Raw genomic sequence first — 11,560 nt, forward strand, 5'->3', positions numbered from 1 at the left:
AGCGTTACGGTACAGTGACTCAGCGTTACGGTACAGTGACTCAGCGTTACGGTACAGTGACTCAGCGTTACGGTACAGTGGCGCAGGCGTTACGTTACGGCGACTCAGCGTTACGGTACAGTGATTCAGTGACTCAGCGTTACGGTAGAGGGACTCAGCGTTACGGTACAGTGACTCAGCGTTACGGTACAGGGACTCAGCGTTACGGTACAGTGATTCAGTGACTCAGCGTTACGGTAGAGGGACTCAGCGTTACGGTACAGTGACTCAGCGTTACGGTACAGGGACTCAGCGTTACGGTACAGTGACTCAGCGTTACGGTACAGGGACTCAGCGTTACGGTACAGTGACTCAGCGTTACGGTACAGTGAGCAAGTGCCAATCAGCACGCTTCTACCGAGCTCTAATAATGTCTGTGATTGGCTGTTCAAAGCGAAGGGGGAACACCTTGAGCCGCGCCAACGCTGTGGCCTTTACCCATCAGGGAACTTTAATGGGTAACATCGACATAATCGTGACAAGTCATTATTATGACTATGACATCACAATGTCATGACTATGACATAACACTGTCATGAACGTGTCATAAACATTATAAACAAGTCATCAACTTTTATGACTTCTGTCATTAAGTGTCATTCAGGGTTTTGTCACGACAAGTTGACATTGTTTGGGTTGTCTTGCTTATGACAACTTGACATTAAATCAAAGGGACATTAACCAGAAGTTGTCTTGGTCATGAAAAGTTGACATTAAATTAGTTTGCAGTGTCCTTATTAAGACAACTTGACATTAAACAGGATGACATTATGTCAAGTTGTCATTACAAAGACATCCAAAACAAATTTAGTGTCAACTTGTCATGACCAAGACAACTTCTGGTTAATGTCAAGTTGTCATAAGCAAGACAACCCAAACAATGTCAACTTGTCATGACCAAGACAACTTCTGGTAATGTCATCCTGGTTAATGTCAAGTTGTCATGACAGTGTCATGTCATAGTTATGACAGTGTCATGTCACGATTATGTCAATACCATAAAATAAAGTGTAACCCTTTAATGTAACAACTAAATGCTGGAGTTTGGGAGCATTTTCGAGTCTAAATCCAGTTTTCACATCTCTTTAGGTTTACGTTTGACCTTTTAATTTTCTTTAAGTAGCTACCTTCGTAAACAACCTCATATTTAAAGATTCAGTAATATGACATAAGTGTCTTTTCCTGGTTTTAAAGGCTGCATTACAGTAAAGTGATGTACTTTTCTGAACATACCAGACTGTTGTAACTGTTTTTGCCTTCACCCACTTAGTCATTATATCCACATTACTCGTGATTATTTATCTAAAAATCGCATTGTGTAAATATTTTGTGAAAGATAGCCAACACAACAATATCGTTACGTCGACTTTATCCATATAGCCCAGCCCTTGTTTGAGGAACTATTTCAAAGTCCTGCACGGAGGGAAGAAATGTGTTTTTTTGAATCCGTTACATTCATGTTTAGAGACAGTAGGGCCTTTGGTGTTTTTTAACCCTTCTAGGCAGCGCGGCAATGGTTATGTTTAGGGTTAAGGTTTAGGGTTAGCTGCCTGGAAGGCACCGTTAGAGGCAAAAAAAACACCATAGAGCGCTGAAAAGGCACTCAAAACTATGCACACGTGTTTATGAATGAATGTTGCTTTCCCAGTCTGCTTTTTTGCACTCACTTGAGGCAACATTTCGTTGTTTTGACTTAATTTCCTCCTCGTGTGTTTTAAATTTTTATGACTCCTCTGTTACTCGTTTTTTTTTTTTTTTTTTACTCCATTGTTGTTCGTGTTCTTGGGTTTTTTATGTGCCCCTTTTTTTTTTTTTTTTTTTTTTTTAAATCGGGAAAGCACTTTGTGACCTTGTAACAAAAGAAAAGTGCTATCGAAATAAATTGTGTGTTTTAATATTATATTATAACAGTGTTTAATGACGGGAGTGAAAGCAGCTTCCATGACACATGCAAACGCTTCAGCCGGTCTGGTTTTTCCATGTTGTTTTTTCTGAACAGGGTGAAGGAGTGAAGGAACTTTTCCCAACAAGTACCGAAGTGCACAGACACTGGTTCTCCGCGTGTGAAGGAAGTTAAAAGTTTGAGATTTGTGCGTATCGACTTGAGTGCAACTTAAGTTTGAGGAAACTTGGGAGGGAGAAGAAAGAAAAGGAAAACAGAGATCCCAGTGCGACTTAAAAAAAAAAAAAAAAAAAAAAAAAAGGAGGCTGTTGTCTCTCTATCAGGGATGCACCGAATCCAGTATTGGGCTTCAGATTCGGCCAAGATTGGGCTTTTTGACAGGGTTGGGTTTCTGCCGAACCTTTGAATTTTTTTCCAGGGAACCGAACCCTACGCTTGCACTCGGCGCGCTACGCTGGTCACCGTGGTCATTGCGGGAAGGTGTTTACGTGGGTGGAGCGCTCAATGCAGTAGGCTGTGAGGAAGTGGATTGGATCTGGTGAAGGTGTTTAGAGCGGTGGTAGGCTGTTCAATGGATCTGGTGGGGAAGGTGTTTACTGTGGAGGAAGAAAGTGGACATGGATCTGGTGAGGGAAGGTGTTTACGTGGGTGGAGCGCCCAACGCAGCAGGCTGTGAAAAGTGGACATGGATCTGGTGAGGGAAGGTGTTTACGTGGGTGGAGCGTTCAATGCAGTAGGCTGTGAGAAAGTGGACATGGATCTGGTGAGGGAAGGTGTTTGGACGTGGCAGGCTGTGAGAAAGTGGACATGGATCTGGTCAGCGCAGCAGGCTGTGAGAAAGTGGACATGGATCTGGTGAGCAGAAAAAGTTGTTGTTTGTCAGTACTTTCAGTCAAAGGAAGGCCATTCAAGTCCAGCTACATGTTCAATCTGTTCAATGCTGATTGGTCTGGTGGTGGTGAGGACCCTAAACTATACACAACATGGCCGCTGTTACAACATCTGGTATGAAAACATCCGAAAGAATACGAGTTGTGCATGAAGGAATCTCCAGACAGCAGCCAGAATGCAGCAACTTCAGGTACGGCAAAGGAAGGACAGTCCCTGTTTACTTCCTTCATGTGTTTACTGGGTTCATGGACTGAGGATGGGAGGAGGAGTCAGCACAATCTCAACCAGGGGATTCGGTATTCGGCCGAACCCCAAAAATCTGGATTAGGTGCATCCCTGTTCTCTAAGCGAGGTCAGTCGCCGTCTACGCGGTGGACAGACGTGCCGAGTCATGCCACAGAGGGAGAAAGAGGAAACTAAACGATCGGCTCGTCTGGCTGTCGGCTTGGGTTTGCGGCGGAGTGATGGGCGGCTGTGGGTGGGACAGTGGAAGAGTTTGGGGGGGCTGAGGAGGTCAAAGGTCAAGCTTTCTTTCCTTTGCTCCTTAGATGGGCAGCTGGAAGGTGATGTCCACTTGAGCTTCCTTAGCCAGCGATACGATTTCAGACAGCTTTACAACCTGCGAACAGACACAAAGAGACAGACAGAGTCAAGGCATGTCAAACAACCGGTCTTCTTTGAGTTTAGTACTCATCCCTGTAGCTAGTGTGGTGGCAAATTTTATTTTAACCATTATTCATTAATGATTTTAACCATTTGCTTAAAGATTGTTTAAAACTTCCAGAGAATGCTGCTCCTTCCTCTTAGACTCTTAAAGACTAGACAGGGACAGCTGCAGCCATGAACTCTTAGCCTAGAAGCTTTATTTTTGGAGAGACACTAGCCTCTCATTTGTTTAAGTTTTTAGCAGACAACGTTGAGAAGGCCACAAAACCATGTTTCCTTCTGCCAACTGGGAATTAACTTTTGTTTAGGCTAATGAAAAGAACAGGGCCAGAGGGGAAGGGAAGGATAGTTTGACTTTTCATGATGTCCTCTTTTCAACTATGGCCAGGCTAAAAGATAAAGTGAGAGGGTCGGCTAAAGAGAGGTTTTGACTATATGATGATATGATGTTTAGATTTTAGTTTAGAAATGCTCATTCAGTTGTACTGCGTGTACCTGTGAATCTGTATTCTCATATTTTGCAAAATATAATAAATGCTCAAAGACCAGATTTTGGTTTGATTCTCAAACAGTCTTTATTCGTATTCATTTTTATCATTGATATTTACTAAACTCTGCTGCTGCAAGAAAATTTCTATCACACTGAGAACGTTGGTTGGCCTTCCTTGCACAATCACAGGTTGGAGCATTGGTATATATTTCTTTTTAAGGCCATACTGTGTAAACTGCCTCATTACTTGTGTTCCCTCCTGACTCCTAAAGTCACCACCAGGAAATGTAATCTCCAATCAGATGGGCCATTTCACGTTATGACATTTCCCCTGAACGCGAACTGTCTTTGGTGAAAGTGCCTTTTGAAGTTTTTGCACCCTCATCCTGGTATAAACTGCAGAATCAGCTTAAATTAGACTACCTTTCAACTATGACACAGTTTAAAATTAGGATAAAGGACTATGTGACTACTAAATGCACATGTGCTGTCTTTTTCTGTTGTCTGTTTTTCACTGTATATATTGTAACATGGAACTATTATACTGCTGTCTTGGCCAGGACTCCCTTTGAAAAAGAGATTCTGAATGTCAATGGGATTATGTCCTGGTAATAAAGGTTAATATATATATATATATATATATATATATATATATATATATATATATATATATATATATATATATATATAAAAAGCTAGAGCGGCACAATATGTTGCTATTTTAAATCGGCATTGCGATATCAAGTGGCTCTATAAGCCACGCTAAAGGCTGCAACACGTCGTGATAGACACTCAGAGATTTAGAAGAGAGGAAATATCAGCAGAAAACCGCACTTTAAAATGTAACCGTCTTCTTTTTAAGTGGTAGGGCTGCCACCTATTAGTCGATTAGTCGACTAATCGGTCGTTTTGGTCTTAGTGGACTAAGATTTCTTTAGTCGATTAGTCATTTTTTATGCTTATTCATGCTTAATTACTTATCTCCAAGAACCTTCTGAGCACATCTCTGGTAAACACAAGATTTAAAGTGGTGCTTTTGCAGGATTAATTGTGGAGAAACTGAGTTTTACAGATGGTTAATTAACTACATTTATATTGTGCTTTTCTAGTCTTAACCACCTCTCAAAGCTCACAGCTCTGTCAATTAAATCAACTAATCGATTAGTCGACAAAATCGCTAAAGTGTTAGTCAACTAAGAATTTCTTTAGTCGAGGACAGCCCTATTAAGTGGTGTTTTTTATTCAATTCAATTTTCAAAAGGGCTGCACGATATGAGGAAAATACGCAATACCGTTGTAATATCTGGATAACGATATAACTTGTGATAAATAAACAGATATTAAAAGTGTTCTCAGTTCTTCTGCTTCCAGTATTCTGCTAAAATACAACAAACTTCTCGTTGAGTTACTAAACAAACTAACCGAGCGATGGAGGCAGCGGTAGAGCAGCAGCTCCCGCGTTCTGTGAGGTAAAATCCCTGTTTTTGTCAAAAGGAGTCTGGTGGCTTGGCAGAGAGCCGAGATAACTGGCTTCAGTTCCCCGTCGTAAAGGGCCGTCTGACAGCACGGTGAAGCGCTGAAAATACTCTAAATATTAGAGCTGTCCTCGACTAAAGATATTCTTAGTCGACTAACACTTATAGGATTCTGTCGACTGATTGATTAGTTGATTTAATCGACAGAGCTGTGAGCTTTGAGAGGTGGTTAAGACTAGAAAAGCACAATATAAATGTAGTTAATTAACCATCTGTAAAACTGAGTTTCTCCACAATTAATCCTGCAAAAGCACCACTTTAAATCTTGTGTTTAACATAAATGTGCTCAGAAGTTTCTTGGAAATGAGTAATTAAGCATGAATAAGCATAAAAAATGACTTATCGACTAAAGAAATCTTAGTCGACTAAGACCAAAACTACAGATTAGTCGACTAATCCACTAAGAGGTGGCAGCCCTAGTAAATATAGCGTCTGCGTAAACTGGTGTAGGCGTGTTTGTGTACGTACCATTTTGGCGGCCTCGTCCAGGTCGTCACAGGCCAGGATTTTCAGCGGACTGGCAGCGATCAGAGCTTTGGCATCGTCCACTCTCGTTCCTTAAAAAAAAAGGCAAAATAAAAGACACTGAATTTGATCAAATGTGGGTCTCTAACCCTGAATAGAGTCTCTGCTGCTGCAGAGACAGAAATCTGTGTTAAAGGGATACTCCACCGCAGCGCTGCCTGGAAGGCGCTAAGATTAGGCAACGGTTAGGTGCCTTGAAGTCGACGCTGGGGGGCTTAAAACACCACCGATCTCCAGGTTTTCCCAAAGGTGCGAGAACATTTCTGTGTAGGGCTGCTCCCTCTTAGTGGATTAGTCGACTAATCGGTGGTTTTGGTCTTAGTCAACTTAGATCTCTTTAGTCCATTAGTCATGTTTGATGCTTTTTTCACTTATTTCCAAGAAACGTACGAGCACATCTCTGGTGTTAATTAAAGTGGTGCTTTTAGCACGACTCTTTGAGGAGAAACTCAGATTTACAGATCTGTCGATTAAATCAACTAATCGATTAGTCAATTCAAATGAATCAGTGTTAGTCGACTAAGAGGTTCTTCAATCGAGCACAGCCCTACTTCTGTGTACTGTATCGGACAGATTTCGGAGAAGCGGAGCACGTGCTTTACCTTGTAACCGCACCACGATGGGGATCTTGAGGTCCAGGTCTCTCACCGCCATGATGATGCCCTGCGCGATGACGTCGCACCTCATGATGCCTCCGAAGATGTTGACCAGGATGGCCTGAACCTGAGGGACAGCGCCACAGCAACAGCATTAACCCAACACGAAGCTACGGATGAAGCCGGCTAGAGTTTCCTGTGCACTGGGCACGAATAATTATGAATTTGTAGAAGTTTATAAGGTGCCCTCCTAACTTAATCCGTAGTACTAAGTCATCTTCAACATTTCACCGCTGAGTGAGAGATAACACGGTCATTACCTCATTTATTACAATACTGCACTAAAGTACAAATTGTACACTCATATTTACTTAGACTACATATTCTTTTATACATTCTATATTTTTAATATGTAAATACCACATATGTATGCAGGTTGTGCAGGTTGGATGGTGTGTGTCTTATACCTGCTGCTGTACCACGTGTCATTTACCAGTTTGGGATTAATAAAGTCCATCCATCCATCCATCCATCCATCCATCTACCCATCCATCCTTCCATCCATCCACCCACCCATCCATCTACCCACCCACCCACCCATCCATCTACCCATCCATCCTTCCATCCATCCACCCACCCACCCATCCATCTACCCACCCACCCACCCATCCATCTACCCATCCATCCATCCATCCATCCATCCACCTATCCATCTACCCACCCATCCATCTACCCATCCACCTATCCATCTACCCACCCATCCATCTACCCATCCATCCTTCCATCCACCTATCCATCTACCCACCCACCCACCCACCCATCCATCCACACATCCACCCATCCATCTACCCACCCACCCACCCATCCATCTACCCATCCACCCATCCATCTACCCACCCATCCACCCATCCATCCATCTAACCATCCATCCATCCATCCATCTACCTATCAATCCATCATTCCATCTACCCATCCATCCACCCACCAACCCATCCATCCACCCACCAACCCATCCATCCACCCACTAACCCATCCATCCATCCACTCATCCATCCACTCGCCCATCCATCCATCCACTCACCCATCCAAACCATCTATCCATCCACCCATCCATCCACGCACCCATCTACCCATCCATCAAATCACCCATCCATCCATCTATCCATCCACCCATCCATTCACCCATCCATCCACTCACCCATCCATCCATGCACCCACCCATCCATCCATGCACCCACCCATCTACTCATCCATCCATCCACCCACCCACCCACCCACCCACCCATCTACCCATCCATCAATTCACCCATCCATCCATCCACCCGATCCACCCATCCACCCACCCATCTACTCACCCATCTACTCACCCATCCACCCACCCATCTAATCACCCATCCACCCAACCATCTACTCATCCATCCACCCACCCATCTACCCATCCACCCAACCATCCATCCCTCCATCCATCCCTCCATTTCTTACCTTCCTATCAGAGGTGATGAGTTTGAACGCCTCGGTGACCTGATGTGCCGTGGCTCCGCCCCCAACGTCCAGGAAGTTGGCCGGCGTGCCGCCGTGCAGCTTGATGATGTCCATGGTGGCCATGGCCAGACCGGCGCCATTAACTGGAGACAAACACATCCAACGGTTACATTTATAACCGTCTACGTTAACCGGAGACAAACACATCCAACGGTTACATTTATAACCGTCTACGTTAACCGGAGACAAACACACCAAACAGTTACATTTATAACCGTCTACGTTAACCGGAGACAAACACACCCAACAGTTACATTTATAACCGTCTACGTTGACCGGAGACAAACACACCAAACAGTTACATTTATAACCGTCTACGTTAACCGGAGACAAACACACCCAACAGTTACATTTATAACCGTCTACGTTAACCGGAGACAAACACACCCAACGGTTACATTTATCACCGTCAACGTTAACCGGAGACAAACACACCCAACGGTTACATTTATCACCGTCAACGTTAACCGGAGACAAACACACCCAACGGTTACATTTATCACCGTCTACGTTAACCGGAGACAAACACACCCAACGGTTACATTTATCACCGTCTACGTTAACCGGAGACAAACACACCCAACAGTTACATTTATAACCGTCTACGTTAACCGGAGACAAACACACCAAACAGTTACATTTATAACCGTCTACGTTAACCGGAGACAAACACACCCAACAGTTACATTTATCACCGTCTACGTTAACCGGAGACAAACACACCCAACAGTTACATTTATCACCGTCTACGTTAACCGGAGACAAACACACCAAACCGTTACATTTACAACCGTCTACGTTAACCGGAGACAAACACACCAAACAGTTACATTTACAACCGTCTACGTTAACCGGAGACAAACACACCAAACAGTTAAATTTATAACCGTCTACGTTAACCGGAGACAAACACACCAAACAGTTACATTTACAACCGTCTACGTTAACCGGAGACAAACACACCAAACAGTTAAATTTATAACCGTCTACGTTAACCGGAGACAAACACACCAAACAGTTACATTTATAACCGTCTACGTTAACCGGAGACAAACACACCAAACCGTTACATTTATCACCGTCTACGTTAACCGGAGACAAACACACCAAACAGTTACATTTACAACCGTCTACGTTAACCGGAGACAAACACACCAAACAGTTACATTTATAACCGTCTACGTTAACCGGAGACAAACACACCAAACCGTTACATTTACAACCGTCTACGTTAACCGGAGACAAACACACCAAACAGTTACATTTACAACCGTCTCGTTAACGGAGACAAACACACCAAACAGTTAAATTTATAACCGTCTCGTTAACCGGAGACAAACACACCAAACAGTTACATTTATAACCGTCTACGTTAACCGGAGACAAACACACCAAACCGTTACATTTATCACCGCTCACGTTAACCGGAGACAAACACACCAAACAGTTACATTTACAACCGTCACGTTAACGGAGACAAACACACAAACAGTTACATTTATAACCGTCTCGTTAACCGGAGACAAACACACCAAACAGTTACATTTATAACCGCTCACGTTAACCGGAGACAAACACACCAAACAGTTACATTTATCACCGCTCACGTTAACCGGAGACAAACACACCAAACAGTTACATTTATCACCGTCTCGTTAACCGGAGACAAACACACCAAACAGTTACATTTATAACCGTCGTTAACCGGAGACAAAAACACCAAACAGTTACATTTATCACCGTCACGTTAACCGGAGACAAACACACCAAACAGTTAAATTTATAACCGTCTCGTTAACCAGAGACAAACACACCAAACAGTTACATTTATCACCGTCGTCACGTTAACCGGAGACAAACACACCAAACAGTTACATTTATCACCGTCTCACGTTAACCGGAGACAAACACACCAAACAGTTACATTTATCACCGTCTCACGTAACCAGAGACAAACACACCAAACAGTTACATTTATCAACGTCTCGTTAACCGGAGACAAACACACCAAACAGTTACATTTATCACCGTCTTTAACGGAGACAAACACACCAAACAGTTACATTTACAACCGTCACGTTAACCAGAGACAAACACACCAAACAGTTACATTTATCAACCGTCTCGTTAACCGAGACAAACACACCAAACAGTTACATTTATCACCGTCTCGTTAACGGAGACAAACACACCAAACAGTTACATTTATCACCGTCTTACGTTAACGAGAGACAAACACACCAAACAGTTACATTTATCACCGTCTCGTTAACCAGAGACAAACACACCAAACAGTTACATTTATCACCGTCTCGTTAACCGGAGACAAACACACCAAACAGTTACATTTATAACCGGTTAACATTTTTACAACCGTCTACGTTAACCGGAGACAAACACACCAAACAGTTACATTTACAACCGTCTCGTTAACCGGAGACAAACACACCAAACAGTTACATTTATCACCGCTCTCGTTAACCGAGACAAACACACCAAACAGTTACATTTACAACCGTCTCGTTAACCAGAGACAAACACACCAAACAGTTACATTTATCACCGTCTCGTTAACCAGAGACAAACACACCAAACAGTTAAATCACCCAAACAGAGACAAACACACCAAACAGTTACATTTACAACCGTCTCGTTAACCAGAGACAAACACACCAAACAGTTACATTTACAACCGCTCAGGACAAAAACACAAAACAGTTACATTTATCACCGTCTACGTTAACCAGAGACAAACACACCAAACAGTTACATTTATAACCGTCTACGTTAACCAGAGACAAACACACCAAACAGTTACATTTATCACCGTCTACGTTAACCGGAGACAAACACACCAAACAGTTAGGTGGGTGAATGTGGCTGGGGGTGGGGTATTGTGTTATGTGTGTGTGTGTGTGCTAGTGTGTGTGTCCCTATGTGTGTGTGTGTGTCTGTCCGTGTGTGTCCGTCCGTCCATTCGTGTGTGTGTATGTCTGTCCGTGTGTGTGTGTGTCTGTGTCGGTGTGTGTGTGTGTCAGTGTGTGCGTGTCTGTGTGACATTCGGTGTGTGTCTGTGTCCTTGTGTGTGTGAGTGTGTCAGTGTGTGCGTGTCCGTGTGTCTGTGTGACATTCTGTGTGTCTGTGTGTGTTTGTGTGTGCGTGTGCATGTCCGTGTGTGTGTGTCAGTGTGTGTGCGTGTGTGTCAGTGTGTGTCTGTGTGTCTGTGTGTCAGTGTGTTCGTGTGTGTCCTTGTGTCTGTGTGTCAGTTTGTGTGTGTGTGTGTCAGTGTGTGTGTCAGTGTGTGCGTGTGTGTGTCAGTGTGTGTGTGTGTCCGTGTGTCTGTGTGACAGTCAGAGTGTGTGTCAGTGTGTGT

The 11,560-nt window shown here is 43.4% G+C and overlaps 1 protein-coding gene across 2 annotated transcripts in view; it reads right to left on the minus strand.

Moving 5' to 3' along the window:
• Positions 1 to 3,083: 3,083 nt before the first annotated feature.
• The window catches only part of sucla2 (succinate-CoA ligase ADP-forming subunit beta), a 33,975-nt gene continuing 25,498 nt past the window's right edge, over positions 3,084 to 11,560 (minus strand). For both annotated transcript variants that reach the window (XM_028572593.1, XM_028572592.1), the window contains exons 7-10: positions 8,128 to 8,270; positions 6,652 to 6,772; positions 5,993 to 6,081; positions 3,084 to 3,452 (exon numbers count right to left, since the gene is read on the minus strand). In XM_028572593.1, coding sequence (XP_028428394.1) covers positions 3,378 to 3,452; positions 5,993 to 6,081; positions 6,652 to 6,772; positions 8,128 to 8,270 — 428 coding nt within the window. In that variant the 3' untranslated portion in view covers positions 3,084 to 3,377. The remainder of the gene's footprint in view (positions 3,453 to 5,992; positions 6,082 to 6,651; positions 6,773 to 8,127; positions 8,271 to 11,560) is intronic.

The sequence above is a fragment of the Perca flavescens genome, unplaced genomic scaffold (assembly GCF_004354835.1).
Source record: "Perca flavescens isolate YP-PL-M2 unplaced genomic scaffold, PFLA_1.0 EPR50_1.1_unplaced_scaf_19, whole genome shotgun sequence".
In the NCBI taxonomy this organism is placed as follows: Eukaryota; Metazoa; Chordata; class Actinopteri; order Perciformes; family Percidae; genus Perca; species Perca flavescens.